Source organism: Delphinapterus leucas, chromosome 7 (assembly GCF_059928025.1).
Source record: "Delphinapterus leucas isolate spDelLeu-1000000601 "Yukka" chromosome 7, BTC_Dleu_Yukka2, whole genome shotgun sequence".
Classification (NCBI taxonomy): Eukaryota; Metazoa; Chordata; class Mammalia; order Artiodactyla; family Monodontidae; genus Delphinapterus; species Delphinapterus leucas.
Window position 1 is genome coordinate 51,561,227 of NC_143135.1, and position 21,225 is coordinate 51,582,451.

The 21,225-nt window shown below is 38.1% G+C and overlaps 1 protein-coding gene across 5 annotated transcripts in view; it reads right to left on the reverse strand.

Moving 5' to 3' along the window:
* The window catches only part of C2CD3 (C2 domain containing 3 centriole elongation regulator), a 127,785-nt gene that overhangs the window by 59,261 nt on the left and 47,299 nt on the right, over nucleotides 1–21,225 (reverse strand). For all 5 annotated transcript variants that reach the window (XR_016393839.1, XM_022593782.3, XM_022593780.3 and 2 more), the window contains 10 exons: nucleotides 20,582–20,788; nucleotides 19,924–20,036; nucleotides 16,686–16,804; nucleotides 14,697–14,819; nucleotides 10,103–10,597; nucleotides 8,279–8,430; nucleotides 5,803–6,049; nucleotides 3,901–4,081; nucleotides 1,780–1,963; nucleotides 636–808 (listed from right to left, as the gene is read on the reverse strand). Coding sequence is in view for 4 of the 5 variants with exons in the window: in XM_022593782.3 (XP_022449490.2) it covers nucleotides 636–808; nucleotides 1,780–1,963; nucleotides 3,901–4,081; nucleotides 5,803–6,049; nucleotides 8,279–8,430; nucleotides 10,103–10,597; nucleotides 14,697–14,819; nucleotides 16,686–16,804; nucleotides 19,924–20,036; nucleotides 20,582–20,788 (1,994 nt within the window). In the remaining variant the exon portion in view is untranslated. The remainder of the gene's footprint in view (nucleotides 1–635; nucleotides 809–1,779; nucleotides 1,964–3,900; nucleotides 4,082–5,802; nucleotides 6,050–8,278; nucleotides 8,431–10,102; nucleotides 10,598–14,696; nucleotides 14,820–16,685; nucleotides 16,805–19,923; nucleotides 20,037–20,581; nucleotides 20,789–21,225) is intronic.

Sequence of the window (21,225 nt, forward strand, 5' to 3'; positions counted from 1 at the left end):
AGCTTTTAGGAACAACAGAACAAGCTGATCAGTGAGGGTCAGGAGGAACAACTCAATCTTAATCATAGCAAGATAAAACCTTTTGTATGGGCAGATACTCTCCAGTGAGAATGAACAGTAACTTGATTTAGAAGGCTAATTCTAGTTATTCATGATGTACCTGGAGGGTGGGTCATCCAGCTGAAACCATTAGGATGTAATTGAAAACTCTAAATTCTAACTAATCCCTTCTAACTTTAAATCCTGACTTCTTCCTCCCTCACAGTGAATTTCCAGTTCATGCTGACTATATTCTTCCAATCCTACATCATGTTGCCTTGGAATAATAATTCTCTGAGTACACCTATATGAGACTTAGGTTTTATGCCATGAGGGCTTATCAAATGCTTGCTGAAGTTAAAGGTGAGATGAGACAAGCAACATTTATATACAGAGTCTACATAACTATGAATTTTCTAAAATTATATACAAAATTTGCAGTGTATATTCTACACTCTTTTTCTAAGGGAAGGTGTCTCATAGTTTTTATCAGATTCTTAAAAGGGTAAGTACTACAAAATGTGAAGAATCACTAATTTACAAGAGAAAAGGGATATTTATATATGCTAGGGAAAGATAAACTAGTCTTCAATTACCTGATGATTGGTTCCTTAGTTCATTCCTATTCTCAAGCCTGGGGGTTAAAGGGAGATTAAAGGTCTGTATTCCCACATCCTCACGGTGCTGCATGGTTACAATGGCACAGATCCTCGATAATGGCAAGGTTCCTTTGGCGACCATCTGGTCTCTCACATTAGGATAATAGTACCTGTAAGCCACAAAAGCACAAGCTGTCAGTTGAAAGAATAAGGTGGATGAATAATTCACTCTGCCCCAGGGATCAGCTTTCAGTATCTAGTTATCTTTGGTGCCTGATTGTTCTGTATTTCTGGAATACAGCTGTGGTTGTGTCTGGCTGGATTTACTGCCCATTACTTGGAGGAAGAACCCCATAAATTATACTGTGTTCAAGACAAAGCCCAGCTTCTCACAGGTTTTCTGTTTGAGGAATCTGCATCTGGCTTGGCCCTTTGGGAGTTGCCACTCCTGAAAGCATCCATCCTGCAGCACAAGTGGTTCTAAGTAGTGCAGTTCCAATCTCTTCTATGGCTTCAGGCCCATGCCCCTCAAATTTGAAGGGGTGATGAGGATCTGTTAGTACCTACTCTATTTCCTCCTCACATTAAAATTATTTTAATTGGTTTCTTGGGGGTGAGGATGCAAAGGGGGAGGTTAAACATCTGTATTCATGCCATTATCTTTCCTGGAAATCTGCCGAAGTCTGTGCCATGAGTGGAATTATATTTTACAAAGGCCACTCTTCTGGTGGTGGGAAGAACGGATTACAAGAAACGATTCTAGAAGTGGGGAGACCAGTTAAGAGGGTATTACAATAATTTAGGCATGATATAGTGAGGGCCTGAACTATATAAGGCAGAAAGAGAAGCAGAAAAAAGGTGACTGATACATTTAAGTGACAGTAGGAGATAAAACTAAAACTTCTCTTCCAAATGTAAGTAGTGGTTAGAAGTATGAGATACAACTGCTCCCGAGAGTCTAATAACTGAACAGATTTCAGTAAAATCTGGATAAGAGTCATTATCAAACCTAAATAATATTAAACAGGGCAGAAGGGGGCTCTTTGCTTGCTTATAATTCAACCTGGGCTAATTAAGGGAAGGATGCTCTGTGACTGTGCACTTCCTTCCTAGGCACAGGCATGGGTTCTCCACACTGTACCTGCACCAGATTTCAAACTGGACTCCACCTCCAGGTACAAGCCCGTGTGCAGAGAAGGCACTGAGTAGGAGCCTTTGCACTGGAATTTCAGCTGGCAACAGGAGAGAGTGACGGTGCTCACTATTAAAGATGGGGTCTGGAATGCAGAGTGTGGTTGCAGATCTGAAAGGCTTCAGAGTGAATCCTTTGGAAAAGAAAAGCAGTTCAGAATAATCCAACACATCACTTAGTGTTTTACAGGGACTTCCCTGGTGGTCCAGTGGTTAAGAATCCACCTTCCAATGCAGAGGACGTGGGTTCAATCCCTGGTTGGGGAACTAAGATCCCACATGCCGTGGGGCAACTAAGCCCGCGCACTGCCAACTATTGAGCCCACGCACCACAACTAGAGCCCACGTGCCGCACCTACAGAGCCTGCACGCCCTGGAACCTGCAGACCACAACTAGAGAGAAGCCCACATACCGCAATGAAAGATCCCGCAAGCCGCAGCTAAGACCTGACGCAGCCTAAATAAATAAATAAAAGAAGCGTTTTATATGTAGTTTTACAGTATGTTAATATTCAGTATTGTTCAATTTTATCCTCACAATACTCCTGCAAAGAAAACAAAGCCGGTATTATTTCTCCTACTACACAGATGAGGATATGATACCTTGATGTTACATAGTCAACCCAAAGGTCTTAGAGCTAGTAGGTCACAGACCTGGAACAGGAATCTGTATCTTCTGACTGTATTACTCCTACCAAGGTCCATTTCCCTAGCAGCTCTGGTCCCCTGAGATGCCATGATAATACAGAAGAGATTCCTTTGTTGGTAGACAACGTGTAAGAGTTCCAACTTCTTCACTTCCTTACCAACACTTATTAGTCTTTTTATTTTATTTTATTTTTGCGGTACGCGGGCCTCTCACTGCTGTGGCCTCTCCCGTTGCAGAGCACAGGCTCCGGATGCGCAGGCTCAGTGGCCATGGCTCACGGGCCCTGCCGCTCCGCAGCATCTGGGACCTTCCCGGACCGAGGCACGAACCCACGTCCCCTGCATCGGCAGGCGGACTCTGAACCACTGCGCCACCAGGGAAGCCCTAGTCTGTTTTTAAAAAAATTATAGCCACCTCAGTGAGTGTGAAGTGGTATCTTGTGGTGGTTTTGATCTTTATCCCCCAAACGACCAATGATGTTAAGCATCTTTTCATGTACTTATTGACCATTTGTATATCTTTAGAGAAGTGTCCATTCAGATCCTTTGCCCATTTTTAAATTGGGTTGTCTTTTCATTACTGATTTGTAAGAGTTCTTTATATCAATATATCCCAGATACAAGTCCATAATTTGAACCTCAAAACCAATACTGGCAGCACTTTCACGGTTATTCAAGGACATGCTCAGAATAGCAGACAATTTGAGTCACCCAACTTGCTCATTCCCAGCTGAGATCAAACAAGGTGACACTGTCTTCTTGTTTTAGCTCTCAGAGATGACCAGAGGATGGGATGGCAAGGGACAGTGCAATGTAGTGCAGGGGCTCTGGCTCTGGGGCCAGTTGGACAGTGTTTGAATGCCAACCTTGGCACTTGTTAGTGGGGCGGCCTCAGCCATTAACACTCTGAACCTTGTTTTCTCTTCTGTAAAATAAAGAAAATAGACTCTATGACGATGAATTGTTATAGGATTTAAGATTATGATCTATGTGAGATATGTATATGTACGTATTTCCCCCAGGAGCAATGGTTTGGTATTCTCTTAATTCAGTGCTCTTGATGACTTTATAGAATATAACTACAGTGGATAATGAGAATCAACTGTATGTTAATAGATGATAAGAGTGAGTAGGCATGTAAATGATACAAAATGAGACAAAGTGTAAATAACTCATGGACCTAGGTAAAGGGTATACAGAAGTTCTTTGTACTATTTTTGTAACTTTTCCATAAATTTGAAATCAAATCAAAATTAAATTAAAAAACAATTTAAGAAAAGTAAAAACTCAGGCTATCTCCTGTACTGCCCAGGTAAGGCTGGAAATACTGAGGAACATAAAACTGACTCAGGAAAAAAAATTCCTAAGCATATTCAATAAAAGAGCCACACAAGAATGAGAAAGCCTAATCTCCCAAACCTACCATTTTCAAGGAACTCAGGTCCTTTCAGCACACTGGGTTGCGAGTCTTGAACTGGAAAGTAGTACTGGACATAACAATCTGCTTCTCCCCAGACTGTTGCCTGAAGAGGGGCGAGCCCTTTAATCTTGTCTATAAGGAGTTCAAAGTGGTGCTCCATCAATCCATTTCCTTGGTCCCCTGCCTATTAAACGAAACAGAGATACTGGGGAGCTTTAAAGAGTAATTTGTATAGCGTATTCATGCTTCTCTATGAAGTCTGAGAATAGACAAAGAAATAAGCATAATTGGCTGATACTAGAACAGATACTTAATTTTCATTGTGTATAAATCTCACAACTGTTCACTGTAATCAGATCAGGCAGGACTCACTCTAGGCTGTGAGACTGGGTCAATATTAGGAAATCCATAAATGTAATAGAGTGCATTAATAGAGGAAGGAAAAAAAGTGACTATCTCAATAAAGGCTAAAAAGGCATTTGATAAAATTTAATCAGATGTTCCTGATTCTTCGTACACTAAAAACAGAAGGCTATTTCCTTAATAGGACAAAGAACACATATTTGAAACAAGTTTTCATTTACTTTATTATTATTATTATTTTTGGCCGTGCCACATGGCATGTGGATCTTCCCTGACCAGAGATCGAACCTGTGCCCCCTGCACTGGGAGCGTGGAGTCTTAACCACTGGACCGCCAGGGAAGTCCTTAATTATTATTTCTAATGAAGTTAGAAATAACACTGAGACTGTTTATTAATGGGGAGGTAGTGAATACACTGTTACTGAAGGCACTTCTACTACTAATATGATAAATATATAATAGAAAAAGTTTAGAGTTCATAACAAATAAACAATAACAAACAAAACAAAAACAAAAACCAATAACCTACTAATAGGTATTTTCTTAATAGTTCTTTCTCTGTTAGAGATATCAAATTTGTCATTCATATTAAAAAACATAACATACTTAAATGGTGTGGACACTGAGACTTGGCTATACTAATAAAGACATCAAATGTAAGATAGAGGAGGACATGATACAGTGGACTTAGAGTCAGAAGACCTCTGTCTGAACACCAATTCTCCCATTCTTAGCTGTGTGACCCTGGATGAGTAACATAACCTCTCTGGTTCTGTTTCATCACCTAAAAAAGAGAATGACAATGACCTACCTCATGTAGTTGTTAGGGGAATAAACATGATAAAGTATGTCAATGTGCTTTCTCAATTGAACAGCACTGTACAGAACAAATAACTTTTAAGTTATTAGTAGAAAAACAAGGAACTTCACTTTAACTTTCCAACATGGATTTGGTCAAGAAACAGAATATTTTGCTGGTTTACATTTGGGATCACTCTTCATCTCCATCCCCATTTTTTCCCCCAGATTACCTTTTCTTTTTTTTTTTTCATTAAGACTATTTTTTTAGAGCAGATTTAGGTTCACTTCAATTTTTTTAAAAAGGCAATTTAGTAAATTAGAGGATTAAGATCTGGTTGTCCAATTACATTTTCTTTATAAATTCGAGGAGCTCAGAGGGACACAGGTATCCATTTAAACAAAGAAAGAAAAATACCAATGATTCTTTTGAGCTACAGCAAGCATTGAAGTGCAAGTATATTCTTTTGTTGAGCCTTTCACTATTGAAATAAGAATCTGGGGCAATGGTTTCATTAAAACATGCAAGATAAAATGAGATTACGGTGCTTGAAATTTGCTAAGAGAGTAGATCTTAAGTGTCCTCATCAAACACACACAAAAGGTAACCAGATAAAATGATTGATATGTTAATTAGCTTGATTGTGATAATCATTTCACAGCATATGCATGTATCAAAACATCACCTTTTAGCCTTAAAATAAGATTATGTTTTTTGTAAACAATCAAGTGTTTAGTCACTACCATAGCAACAGATGCTACAGATGGCTGGTCCAGGAGATGGGCTGGCCTGGGGTTGAAGGGAGGAAGTGTTCCTTCTTCATTCTTTAATCTTTGCAGTGCTATTATCTGATCTGAAGAACCCATAGCTAAAAAGACTCGAAGACTCCCATTTTGGTGGCCTGAGAACACATCAATCACAGGCATGTAGCTGTCGACAGCAACAACTGGATACTGAGCATCAAGCAGCAGGCGAGAAATCTTGGGATCTCTAAAGGGAGAGAAATTGTGCATGAGTAAGTAACAGTCATCAATCATGTCATAGAGTTGCTTCATTTCTTACTTGGCTTGTTTTCTCAGTTTGTTAAAATGGATCTACAGGGACTTCCCTGGTGGCACAGTGGTTAAGAATCCGCCTGCCAATGCAGGGGACACGGGTTCGAGCCCTGGTCCGGGAAGATCCCATATGCCGTGGAGCAACTCAGCCCATGTGCCACAACTACTGAGCCTGTGCTCTAGAGCCTGCGAGCCACAACTACTGAAGCCCGCGCACCTAGAACCCGTGCTCCACAACAAGAGAAGCTTCTGCAATAAGAAGCATGCGCACTGCAACGAAAAGTAGCCCCCGCTCGCCGCAACTAGAGAAAGCCCGCGTGCAGCAACGAAGACCCAACACAGCCAAAAATAAATAAAAACAAAAAAACACAAACAAAACAGTATACCAATTCCTCAAAAAAAATTAAAAAAAAAAAAGGATCTACAACCTAGAAAAGTAATTGTGGTTCAAAAAAATATATGATTCTATCCATAATCCATCAAATAAAAATGACCAGGCAGATAAGTTCCAAACTCAGCAATTTGACAGGCGGGGGGAATGTGTCTAACTTATCTCTGTACCATCATGGCCCCAAGGCTTGCTGAATAGCATTATTTTAGAGGTAGGCAGTGTGCTCAGCTAGAAAAAGTATAGATTTTAGAGTCTGGCAGATAAGATTTGAGTAATATTACAAATAATATCGGCCATTTACTGAGTACTTACTATGTGGTAAGCACTTTACAATGTTTCTATAATCCTTCTAACACAGCAAAGGTTGCTACTATCCACTATTCACAGATGAGAAAAAAGTCCAAATGCTCTTCATTACACCATGCTGAATCTCAGATCTGCCTCTTACTTGCTCTATGACTCTAAGTAATCAATATAAGTTTTAAAAGTCTGTTTCCACATCTGTAAAATGTAGGTAATAAAACTTCCATCAAAGGGCTGTTGTTAGGACTAAACTGAGATAACAAATATAAAATACCAACATGATAAGTGCTTAGTAATTGATAGCTATTATCACTTTATGCTCTCTCGGCAATGAATGGGGTCTAAGGAAATGAGAAGGGAAGAGGAATACCAGACCAAACTAATACCACAACAAAAAAAGGGGAAAAAGCCAAAAGCTTACAGCTGACAATGACATCCATGATTCCAGCAGCACTCCTTAGCCTGACCAGGCTTCCCAATGTTACCATCATATAAGTACTTAACTGTTCACTGAAGGCTTACCTGTTTATTTTCTCACTGGATCCTCACAACTGCTCCAAGAGGGAGATAGGAGATCTGTCATCACCCTCATTTTACAGATGATGAAAACAAAGCCAGAGAGGCTGACATCTCCAAGTTAAATAAGTTTCCTCATTTGTATAATGGAGATAATGACAATACTTCTTGGGGTTATAGAAAGGCTCACATGACAGTGAGCCATTTCTATAGACAGTGCCCACAACAGTGCTCTTTGCAAAATGTAAAATACAGCATTTAAAACACAGAACCATGAGAAGGCTGAAAGAGGTCAGTTTTAAAATAATTAAAAATCACTATCTTGAAACAAAAAAATGAACAGTCTGTACTGAGGATAGAAATAATCTTCAGATAAATCAATACCCCATCTAGGTTTTGAGTAGTGATAAGTGAGGTACAGCAATCAAATCTGAAGGTCTAAGAAACAATGGACAGTACAGATATCTTGCAAATGGCTGACGTGAACAATACTAACTGAAGTTTGTGACAGAGAGATACACCATCAGTATTTGAGGTGATAACTTGGCAGTTGAGTTTCTTGGTGAGGAGAGTGGACTACAGAGGCAGACTCTCTGGGTTCTAACCCTGGTTCCACTACTTACAATATATATGACAAGTTATTTAACTTCCCTGTGCCTCTGTTAACTCATGTATAAAACAGGGGAAATAAAATTTACCTGCCTCATGAAGGACTGTTGTGGGGATTAAAATGACTTGATATATGTAAAGTTCTTAGCTTAGGGCCTAAAACATGGAAAGCAGTATCTGTAATACTGCTATAACATAGGAGAAAGAGTAGCAACTGTGGTGAAATTGAGAAAAGTCCTCCAAGGAATTATTGGGTTGTTCATGTTTGCAAACCACAAATATTCCTCTTCAGTTCATACAAAGTTAAAGATGTAAAAAAAGAATACTTCAAAAGGTCCTATTTACTTGAATGACATGTAAAACTGATGGAGGGGGAGTTTCACCAGCCCGAGCAGCTTGTCCTGTCCTGGGCTCCGCACCTTGTTCCAAGTTTCAATTACCATCACATTGTTCTTAAGCCTTTCCAGGCATTTGGAAGACAGAGAGACAGGAATCACCTGGGGAGAGGAACAGCCGGGGGGAAAAAAACAAAACAAAACTCCACATCTGAGACAAAGTATTAATTTATACTTTTATTCAACAAGCATTTACTAAAGCCTATCTGTGTGCCAAGTACAGTGCTAGGAGCTGAAGACGTCAAAATAAAACCCACTCTGTTATCCTCAGTCTAAAGCCACAGTCTTGTGTTAGAGACAAACACATAAAAGCCAAATACAAAATGGCATGAATTCTCTGAGGACAAAACTCATATAGATAGGGCTTCTGGGACACAGGTAGGAAAAGAGGATATTCAGGAAATGCAAGTAGCTGAGCACAGCTGGACTATCTAGTGTGAAGAGTGGCCTGAGTCGAGACTGGAGAAGTATAGGTAGATTCTATCCTGAAGGCTACGGGTAATCACCGAAAGGCTTTCAGCAGGAGAGTAAAATATTCAGGTTAGTGTTTTAGAAAGATCATTCCTGTTGGTGCACAGAGGAAGAAATGGACAGGGAGAGACAAGAAACAGGACAGTCTGAAGGCTAGGTGGAATGAGAGTAAGGGTCTGAATGAAAGCAGTGGCAATGGAGTGGAGATAAGAGAATTTATTCCAGAGATAATTAAGTTTGCAACATCTACTGGATTTGGTGAATCTTTATGTAAGAAAGACTCAAGGACAACTTTTAGGTTCTGCTTGGGTTTCTGAGTAAATTATAATATGAATTAGGGCAGACAGGAGGAGGAGGAACAGATTTGGAGTGAATAATAAATTCAGATTTGAATACATCTGAATTTCTTCTTCCATTTACACATCTTTATTGGATACCTGCAATTTGCCAGGTGATGTGTTAGGTGCCAAGAGGAAAGTGCTTTTGAGATATCCAGGTGGTGATGACCAACAGGCAGTTAGACACAGAGATCTGAAACTACATGGAAATGCCTGGCCTGAAAGAAGTGTGGATTTCGAAGTCATCTTCACACAACTGAAGCTATGGAAGTAGATGTAGCGACCATGGGGAAAAGAGGGTTGGTTTGGAAGAATGCCAAGGATAGAGTAATGAATAGGAACACTAATATTTAAAAGTAGGAGAGAGGAAGAAGTACTGGGATCACGACTCTTTTCCAAGTTTTCCTACTGGCCCAATGACTGAAAAAAAAAAGTTCTTGAGTCAGGAAGAAAATAAGAGGAGAGAGTTATGAAAGTCAAGAAAGGAAACAATTTAAGCGATAGCATCAAATTCTACTGAGAAATCAAGTAAGATGAGTACTGAAATCAGTGGAGGAATAAATGAGATTGAGGAAAAATAAATAAATAAATAAAATAAAGAAGGAGAGATTGGAGAAACAGAAAAGAAAGAAGGAAGTTCAACTGATCAAAGCCCTAGAGGAAGCAGAAAGGAACAGAACTCAGAATTCAGGCAAAAGAAACAGTGGGAAACCATATCAACTGAGATAGAATAGAAAGAAATAGACACACAAAACGTTTTAAAATGTTGGCAACATCTTTTCCTCTTCCCATACAATACTGGGATTGGATCTGCATACCAGATAATTATAAAAGCACCTCCAGTCTGAAAATTCTCGTTGTTTTTTACAATGGAATTATGATTTGGGAAACATACTTCTGTCCCCTCCCCAACTCCTGCCTTCATCCTTAATGCATATGGAATGTTAAGACATGTACAAAGTTACCTGAGAAAAGTTAAAGACTGGTTTTGTTGTGCCCCATGCGATGACAGATCTGGTGACTTCTTCTGTGCTGAAGAGCTTGCAATTTAAATAAACATTGCATGATGGTTGTTTCTCAGATTCTCCAGTAATGAAATCTTTCCCACCTGGCACCATCAATAGCACATGCAACAGCAAAGCACTTTCTTTTGTTGACACATTTATCTGATTTATCAAATCGTGAGAGGCTGGCACAGCCGTGAAGGTTGAAGGACTTGGTACAACAGGGCTTGGTGACTTTGGGATGGGGAGCACCAAATTCTGTGTTTTCTTTACAGTTTCTTCATGAATTTGATTGAGGTTCTGTGGATTTTTGGTACAGGTAACAAGTTGACTAGGTTCTGGCAGTGTCTTATCTGGACTTGTAAGAGCACAAAGTGGGCTATGTTGGGTGTTGCTACTTAACTTTGTATTGACATCAGCGAAATCCTTGTTATCTATAACAAGCTCCACAGTTACCTATAGAACATAAAAGGAAGAGAGTTAATAGGAATATTTTCTAGAATCAGAAACAGAATTTTGGAGCCAGGAGCAGCATCAGATTGTTAGGATATAAATTAATTCATCCTCAAATACCACAATAGTAGGAACACTAATAGACTGCACATACATCACCTTACCAGGACTAAGAAAAGCTAGGCAGATGATTTATTAATAATACAAGATGAGCCTAAAACATCATCTTGTGCCATAAATAAGTGCTCAGAAGAGAATGGAGACATATTTAAAGGACACAGAATCCAGTTGAAGGGGCTCCCTCTGGACAAATCCAGGACAAGCTGAGTTTCAAAATGAATACTACTACTAGTGGATTATAACCTTTTGAATAACGTAAGAATCCATGAGTCCATACCAATATAAATAAGTAAGGGAGAAGGGACAACTCTTCTATGTAGTAGAATGCCAATTAATAAATGCACAGGGAATGATGGAGTAAATGGTGAAGTTAGAAATAACATTCTTTCAAATATCATAGTAATAAGTGATTCAGATAAACCCCAAATGGAGGACATTCTACAAAGTAACTGGCCTTACTTTTCAAAAATATCAAAGTACTAAAAGACAAAGAAGGGCAGCAGAACTGTTCTAGGCTAAAGGAGATTAGAGAGAGATGACATTTAAATGCAATGGGTGTTTGCTTCTTGAGTCTAAGATACAAACCCGTGTAGTATTTCTGACACACTTTCACTTATTAATGACTGTTAATGGCCTATAATCAAACCCTACCATTAGCTATGCAAATAATAAGACCATTATGTAAATTGAGGTTAATTAATTGTTTAAAGGTTCATTCCTTCTTCAGAATTAGCTACCCTGTGATCTTTTTTTTTTTTTTTTTTTTTTGCGGTACACGGGCCTCTCACTGTTGTGACCTCTCCCGTTGCGGAGCACAGGATCCGGACGCACAGGCTCAGTGGCCATGGCTCACAGGCTCAGCCACTCTGCGGCATGTGTGATCTTCCTGGACGAGGGCACAAACCCATGTCCCCTGTATCGGCAGGCGGACACTCAACCACTGCGCCACCAGGGAAGCCCTACCCTATGATCTTTAGCTCTATCACATATCATATGCATAAAGGTAATAAAATAAATTTAATTCATTAAAATAAATAAATAAACGCAATGCATGATCCTGGACTGGAAAAAAAATGCTACAAAGGGAAGTATTGGCATAGTTGGTGAAATTTGAGTATGGACTACAGACAGAATATACTATTGCTGTTAAATTGATCTTTATAACTGTACAGCATTATGTACGATGTTGCCTTTGTTCTTAGAAAATACACACAAGAAATTAGGGAGAAAGAGGTTTAATGTCTGTAACATATTCTCAAATAGTTCAGAAAGAAATTGTGTGTGTATGTGTATAGAGAGAGTGTGGGGAGGGGGACAAAAAGAGAGAGAGAAAGAGACAGAAGAGGTAGATAATTATAAAGCAAATACGACAAATAATTGCTGAGTCCAGGTAAAGGGTATATGAGTTCTTTGTACTATTTTTGCAATTTTTCTTTAAGTTTGAAGTTATTTTTAAAAGTTTAAAATGTTAAAAAGTAAAAAAGGATGTGGGATAAATGATGAAGAATGGAAGTGGTCACTATTACGAGGCTGAATTACTAGAGATAAAGGGGACTTGCAGCTCCTTTTATTTAAAACCCACAGCAAAGTTCTTTTGCTCTATTGAATATAGACAGCAATCTATTTAGAACAGTACTTCTCTCAACAAAGCCAGGACAGAAACAATTTCTAGCCCATCAACTCTATTTATTACCCCTTTCTGATTATAAACCTTGCAGTCTAGAATGAACTAAGAAAGCAAAAAATAAAACTTTGGTAGTGGAAGAATAATGTGATGTTAATTTTTTGCAATGGTAGTCAAACAAGTTTTTAAAATTAAATGGTATCTATTACTAAGAAGGCCAGGAAGAGGGCAGAGAGGGCTTCCAAGAAGAGGAAGCAGCATGAAAATCAAGAACAAAAGCATGGATGCATAACCCAGCACAATACTTTAGCAATTCTTTACATAGTTTGACATGGCTATTGGTAGGGAAGCTGGAACAGAGAAGGCTGCAGTGGTCAGGTGGGGTCAAATGGTATGCCCTGTATTTATCCTCTGGGTGATGAGGAGTCATGGAAATGTTTTATGTATGGCTGTGATGATTTCAAAAGCTCGCCAGTACAACAGGACAAAGCTATAGTGAAGCCACACATTCAAATTCTTCCATCTAACAGGAATGTAAATTGGTACAGCCACTGTCAAAAACAGTATGGAGGTTTCCCAAAAAACTAAAAATAGAACTACCATATGAATGAGAAATTCCACTCCTGGGTATATATATGAAAGAAACAAAAACACTAATTCAAAAAGATATATGCACCCCAATGATACCAGCATTATTTACAACTGCCAAGATATGGAAGAAACCTAAGTGTTCATCAACAGATGAATGAATAAAGACGACATTGTACATATACAATGCAATACTATTCAGTCATAAAAAAGAATAAAAGTTTTGCCATTTGCAACAACATGGATGGACTTACAGGTATTATGCTAAGTGAAACAAGTCAGACAGAGAAAGACAAATGCTGTATCACTTATACATGGACTCTAAAAATAAAACAAACTAGTGAATGTAACAAAAAAGAAACAGACTCACAGATATACAGAACTACTTAGTGGTTACCAGTGGGGAGAGGGAAGTGGGAAGGAGCAATACAGAAGTAGCAGATTAAGAGATATAAACTATTATGTAAAAAATATGCAACAAAGATACATTGTACAACACAGGGAATATAGCCAATATTTTATAACTATAAATGGAGATAATGTTTAAAAATTGTGAATCCCTGTATTGTACACCTGTAACTTATATAATATTGTACATCAACTATACTTCAGTTAAAAGAAAATGATTAGGGCAAGCTCTAAAAAACAAAAAATTCTTCCACCTAAGAAAATGATGCTTCTGAATAAAGGACAGAACCCTCTCTCCGATGAATTACACATAGCATTCATCCCACCACACACAAACTCAGCCACTTCTCTTCTTGTTCACTGCCACTACTCTAGTACAAACTGTCAATCATTTCTTTTCTGGATGAACGCAACATTTTCCCTCCTGCACCCTACAATATTCTCTACCCAGTAATCTTTTAAAATGTAAACCAGATGTCACTTCCATGCTTCAATGTCCTTTCTTGGCTCTTAGGATAAAAGCTAAACCCTTTACTCTGACCTACAAAGCGCTGAGCGACATGGCTCCCGCCTGCCTGTCCAATCTCCCTTTTGGCTCACTATCCTGTGGCAACATTCTGCCCCTTGATGAAGTGAAGCCCATTCTCACTTTAGGACCTTTGCATGTGCCATTCTTTTCTCTGGAACGATCTTTCCTGTGCTTTTTACTTGGTGGCCTCTTCCTCTCATTCTTCAAATCTCACCTTAAATGTCACCTCCTTAGAGGCACCTTCCCATCTCCTACTTCCTCCCAGGTACTTACTGTCACATTGTATCATTTAGTTCCTTCGCAGCAGCTTTTTTTAAAATTATACACGTGAAATAAATTTATTTATTTATTTATTTATTTATATTTTTGGCTGCACTGGGTCTTCATCGCTGTGTGTGGGCTCTCTCCAGTTGCGGCAAATGGGGGCTACTCCTTGTTGCGGTGCTCAGGCCTCTTATTACGGTGGCTTCTCTTGTTGCGGAGCACGGGCTCTATGTGCGCGTGTCTCAGTAGCCGTGGCACGCAGGCTCAGCAGTTGTGGTTCACGGGCTCTAGAGCTCAGGCTCAGCAGCTGTGGCACACGGGCCTAGTTGCTCCACGGCTTGTGGGATCCTCTGGGACCAGGGCTTGAACCCTTGTCCCCTGCATTGACAGGCGGATTCCCAACCACTGAGCCACCAGGGAAGCCCCCTTCCTAGCACTTTTGTTGTCCTGTTTTAATATAAGCTGCAAGAGCAAAGATGCTGATTTTCTTGTTCACTGCTATAATCTCACGGCCAGCCAGTAACACATGCTCCATAAATACTTGACTACCTGAATGTGTATCTACATACCTTGAGGGGGCCAAGTGGAGTCTGACCATTTTCCTGTTGCACTGCAAGCTGGTCACTGAAAGAAAGCAGCTCAGATTGAATGACAGCTCTCAAAGGTAGTGATGCAGACCCAATGACTTCAGGCTGAGAAAAGAAGGAAAGAAAAAGTTTAAGTTAAAGTAAAGAAAAGCCACAGGGGACTTTAATTGAAGTGACAACATATGATGACTTATAAAGGAATCCATGCTTTATGAAGTCAGTAGCTTAATTATTTGACTGAGGGAACTCTAAGTGGGAGCCCATATTCTGTCATTTTGGTCTCCCTTCTGGGTTTTACCAATTCTTCCTGGAAGATTAGAGAGGGTTTCATGAGTCACAAGGAGGTCAGAAGATTATCTTTTTCTATTTTTAAGAGTTAGTTCTTACAAAAAATGTTCAACTTCACGCTTAAAAATAAAAAGTGCAATTAAGATGATGCAAATGCTTGCCATTAAAGCTGGGAAAATTATAAAACATGCCCGATGCTAACAAGGTTATGGAGAAACAGGGGCTGTCATATGCCTGAAGTTGGGAATATAAACTGGCAACATACTTCTGGACAGGAAATTTAGGAATAAATATAAAAAGCTTTTAATATTCATACACTTTGGCCCAGTAATTTCACTTCTGGAAATTTATACTGAAGAAATAGTAAATAATACATAAGAGGCTTATATACAATGTATATTTTAAAAGTTAACAATGAGATTTTTATGTTCAAATTCAGGAATTATTAATTATAGCACATTTCTAGAATGGAATAATATATAGCTATTAAAATGATGTTTACTAAAATTTGAAATAATATGAACAATATTCATTATGTTTATTAGAAATAGGGTATTAAATTATAAATAGTAAACCTTCACATATTTATAAAATTACACGGAAAAGATTTACATTTTTGATAAAAATCCTCAAGACAATGTTAAATTTTTAAAAAGCAGGATAAAAATTGCATATAAAATTATCCTAATACTGTCAAAGATTTACATACATAATGTATTCATTTGAAAAAGATACACATAAATATTAACAATAGTTATTTATTGGTGGTGAGATTATAGGTGATTTTTGTGTTTTAAAAATGTTTTTCTATTAAAAACATGTATAATTCTTTTATAATTAGAAAAAAGCCTTAACTACGTGATTCAATGCAAATATACTGAAATGCTTAGAGAGGCTGTCTTGAAGTTGTGAAATTATGTTTTTCCTTCTCTTCCTATTTTGCTATAATTTCCAAAATGAACTTGTATTATTTAGATCTCCTGAAAATATAAACAAAAAGAAAACAAGATGCATTCCTCATACTATCCATACCAAAGAGGAAGTCAAAGATTATAAAAGCTACTCTTTTAATTGAAGGAAGTAAAAACTGCTCATGACATAGTTTGATTTCTGTTGTACCAGTTGCAAGTGGATTTTATAAACTTGGAATTAGCTGATAAAACTGCTACCCACATTATATTACTTTGGATATGGGATGGATAACTTATGTATTCTGTCTGAAAAAAGAAAGCAGAGCCTCAAATTAAGGCTATTATCCTGTATCAATTCAAACAACCCCCCATAGCAGGGAGCACAGTAAAGAGGTTAAGAACTTAGGATCTAAAGACTCGGGATAGAGTCCTGGCTTTGTCTTTTATTAGCTTGGGTGATCTTAGACAAGTTACTTCACTAAATCTTGGTTTTTTCCATCTGTAGATTGAAGATAATAAGGTATCTAATTCACAAATTGTTTTAATGATTAAATTTGATAGTGTTGTTCACATACAGCCTTTAGCATAATATCTAGCCTATAACAAATATCAATTAGAAATTTAAAATTATAATAATAAACAACAATCATAAGTATTAATATCGTTTGAGCCTGGAGAATTTCCTAGTTTAGGTAGGAATATAATTTTAAGTATGCTCCAAATCCCTAGTATGAATAAATGGTAAAGCAAAGGTCAAAATCACTTGAAGTACCTTTAACTGTGGGGTTTTCTTTGTGTAAATTTGGAAAGTAAGATTGGAATTCCACCAGTGTTCTATCATTGGGCCACCAAACTGTACTGGAAACACAAATCTCTGCTGGAATTTCACCACTGTAAGGAGAACCAGACACATAAGCACATGTCACACCACCCAACTAGAGCCATCTCATCAATCCATGCCTTGACACCACCCACCTCCCTTTCAAATCTAAGATCTCTTTCAGGAATCCAGTCAGTGTAATTTCACAAAAGTGTTAGGGTTATTAGGACTGAAGGAACAGAGACAGAGAGAAAATCCTGGATACAGCACAGAGAAGATAAGCAGGGCTATGTTGCTCTGCTTTGCTATGAGAAATGAATATCAAGCATAGGAGCACAAGATGTGTAAAGAGACATACCATACACTTCACTGGGTGTAAGGTATGACCAGTGTTTTAAAAGACAAGTTGATAGGTAATGTAATGAAAGAAGGGGGCTGGCTGGATGTGGGACAATGAGGGATAAATGAAGAGAAGAACTGAATCAAAAACTGTAATAATGAAAATGAGTTTATTTTCTGGCTGAAGACTAGGGGACTTCTCCTGTCACACTTATACAAGGTTCTAAGTACTGATCTTAGTTTGCAGTATTAGGCAGAACGGAGTCTGTCTTTTCATAGATGGAAAGGAAGGGGTTTCTGCTGTAATAGCAAGTGTAAATGGGATAAAGTGATGGTAGTATCTGAGTCTGTGCTCACTGCTATGTGGATTTAACAGGTTTAAAAAAAAAAGGAATTTGGGGCTAGAATCATTTGGTATGAATAAGTTCTGTTACTTACTAATGAACCATTTCAGCCACAATTTATCACCTGTAAAATGATCTTCCAGTCCATTCACTTCTAGACCCTTAAAATGGATCTGAAGAACCCACGCAAAAAGGCCCAGTTACAGAGAATCCACTATCTCTGATATTCATTCAAACTGCCCGTTTGACCTACTGATCTCTATCCTTGCCATCTTACTTCTTGACTCTTTTTATTTCTTTAGGTACTCATGGACAGGATCTAGGTCTTGCTATCTGGATCCATCCACAGGAACTGTTAACAAAAGGTCTGGGCCCAGCAAGCGCACACCCACTAGACCCGTTTACCTGCTTATCCCACCACGGAAAGAAAAGTAAGACAACACCTACACCTCAGTGGTGTGCTGAGAGGATCAACTGAGGTAACAGATAAAAAAGCACTTTAAAACACTATAAAATCTTTTATGTACAAACAGAACTGTATTACAACCTGGTGCTACTCAGATTTCTCCTTATTACTTAAGTATGTTTTGGTACTATATTATTGTATTTGTCATATAATTCTCTGTTCTAAAGCTCATTTTTAAAAAAATAAGTTAGGGCAATAATGGAAGAAGAAATTCATGTAAATAAATTGCTAACAATATGCCAAAGCAGACTTTTTTAAAGTGTTGGAAGGGATCCTGAAAATAACTTGTCCATTCCATATTATATTGTTAAGAGAGGCCCAGAGATGAAAAGTCATTGTGTCTAGGGTCACACAATTAAGTGTGTGGTATAACCAGAACTAGAACTCTTCCAATTCCTGGCTTGATGCTTATTCCACATGTCCCATACTATCTTTCTCAGAAGGACAAAGGGAGAACTCAATCGCTGTGGCCAATAATAATAATAATAATAATGCATGAGAAGCAATATAGATGAAAAGCACATGATTTGGAATCAAAAATGTTCTAGTTCAAATTCTAGTAAACAGTTGTGTTATCTTAGACAAGTTACTTAACTTATCTTAGACAAGTTACTTAACTGATATATGCCTCAGCTTCCTCTTTCTTCATCTGTGTGTGTGTGTGTGTGTATGTGTTTTAAAAGATTACATGATTAATATATATAGAACACTGAGTAGAGTTCTTGACACATAATTTAGTGCCCAATAAATGTGAGCTAGTATTAGTTACATACAACTTTAGAGTTTAATGCTTTTACATTCATTATCCCATTTGACTGTCCATTAAGCCCCTGTGTAATACAGGCAGTTCTTGCTTTGTAGATACTATGTTAACTGAAACTCGTGCATATCAGAACTGTGTCCTTGCTGTACCTCCATTTTACAGATGGGGAATCTGAGGCTCAGAGAAGTTTTAAGAAACTCATAAATGTCCTGTAGGTAGAAGGAGGTAGATGGGGAAGACCTGAGAAAAGAATCCAACATTTTTCTTTGCATTGGGGTTTGATAAAAACAGTTTAATTGCATTGAAGCTCCTCAAACACACTGATTGACTTCAGCCAGCAGAATCAAGTATACATTCTCGAATGCTTTTAACAAACCTCCAGAGCACCTTCTGTTGCTATCGATAATTTAAGCATACAGAAAATAAAAATATGAAAAATTTTAAATGCCCTAATTCTTCCTTATGGTGATGGGGAAAGTGAAACAATGTACTCTAGTAAAAGAGTATATTAAATTATTTAGGTGCTGTTTTTAAGGGTAAATAAGTATTTATTTTAAACGCTTGTGCTGGATATACTCACATCAAATGAGAAATGATACATGTGCAAGATTATTCACTGAAGCACTGTCTTTAATAGCGAAATATTGAAAACAACTTAAATATTAAAAGTTGAAAATATTACAGTAAGTCCAAAAAGCCAGTCACTAATATCACATATTATATGATTCCATTTATATGAAATGTCCAGGATGGGAAAATTGAGAGAGACAGAAAGTAGATTAGGAGCTGCTTAGTGAAAGGGGGCAAAGAGAGAAATGAGGAAAGAATGCTAATAAGTATGGGATTTCTTTTAGGGGGGATGAAAATGTTCTAAAATTAGATTGTGGTGATGGTTACACAACCTATGAATATATTAAAAATCATTGAGTTGTATACTTCAAATGGGTGAATTGTATGGTATGTGAGTTATACCTTGATAAAGCTATTTTTAAAAAGGGAAGAAAAGAAAAACGTCAATAGTTGAAAGAACATGATCTAAGCATCAGGAGTTCTGAGTTACAGTTTCAGCTATGTCACTGCCTTTCTGCCTTGCATCAGAATAGTCATAGCACCTCTGGACCAGTTTCCTCACTTGTAAAGTAAAGGAATTAGATTCACTTCAAAATTCTTTCTGCCTCTAAGATTCTATGATAATACAGGAGTATATGAATAATTAGGGATTCAAAAATTCTTCCAAAGCCAAAATATCTAAGGAGCAGAAATCAAGTTCTCTCTTACTTCCATCTGTAATTTTACTGGATGCAAGTCGAACCACCTCAGTGATCAAAGCTGTCTTTGTCAATTCATTTTTGGAAAAGCCCATAGGAAAGTGATATTCCACAAAGAAGGTGCTAAAAAGTCAAAACAAGAAAAGTAATTAAAAAACAAACCAAATAATAAACGTATTTTCTCTCTGATAAATCCTACATATCTTTCAAGGCCCTATTTTTAGAACCTCAGGTCCTCAGAGGACCGACCTGCTCTTTTCAAAGCCTTTACCAGTCTTGCGTTCCCACAGCACTTTTCATATAAAACATCTCTTTTGGCCCCTAAAGCCCTATCATATTGGGTTGGCCAAAGAGTGTGTTTGGGCTTTTCTGTAACATCGTACAAAAACCCGAACGAACTTTTTGGCCAACCCAAGAGACAGCCATTTAAATGTTTCTCTCTCCTGTTGACTGTAAGGCATGGAAGAATGGAGCCTGGGTCTTAATTTTCTTTATTCTCATACTTTTAATGCTTGGGACCTAGTGGGGGATTCAGTACATTTTTGTTGATTGAATGAAGCATATGAAAGCACTTTACAAATCATAAAGTACTATGTAATTATTTATTATTACTACCAGACACACTTTCCAGAAATGTCAAATTTAGTTTTCCCATGTTAGAGACATACCGCTTTTTTGTTGTCAGCTTAGGTGGTCTCCCAGGAAAGCTTTTTTTGCCAGGGGTCTCCTGGAGACTATCTGGAGGAACTCCCATTGTTTCGATGATGATTCTGACTGAATGTGTTCTACCCAGAAGGGCCAGTCTATCCACACTTAGTGTCATCACTTGGGCATCTTCTGGAGTTTCTGATAGCATCTGTTGTTCAATCAAGTTTCTGAAAGGAGTTCATATAGACAGTGAGGCAGATGGTCAGAAGCCAAATATGAAACGATCTAGTTGGTACAGGCAAGAGGAGGAAGGAGGAAGGAGGAAGGGCAGCAGGCATCTTAATTCACAAGTTATCAAAGATTGGGAAATGGCTTTAATCATCATAATTCTGGTCCTAATCTACATGAAAGAAATCTTAAAAAATGTAAAAACAGGGACTTCCCTGGTGGTCCAGTGGTTAAGACTCCACGCTCCCAATGCAGGGGGACCGCATTTGATCCCTGGTCAGGGAACTAGATCCTGCATGCCGCAACTAAAGATCCCACAACAAAGATCCCACATGCAGCAACAAAGATCCCGTGTGCCACAACTAAGACCCATGCAGCCAAAAAAAAAAAAAAAGTAAAAACATTCTTGTAATCCAAAGGCTTATTATCTCCACAC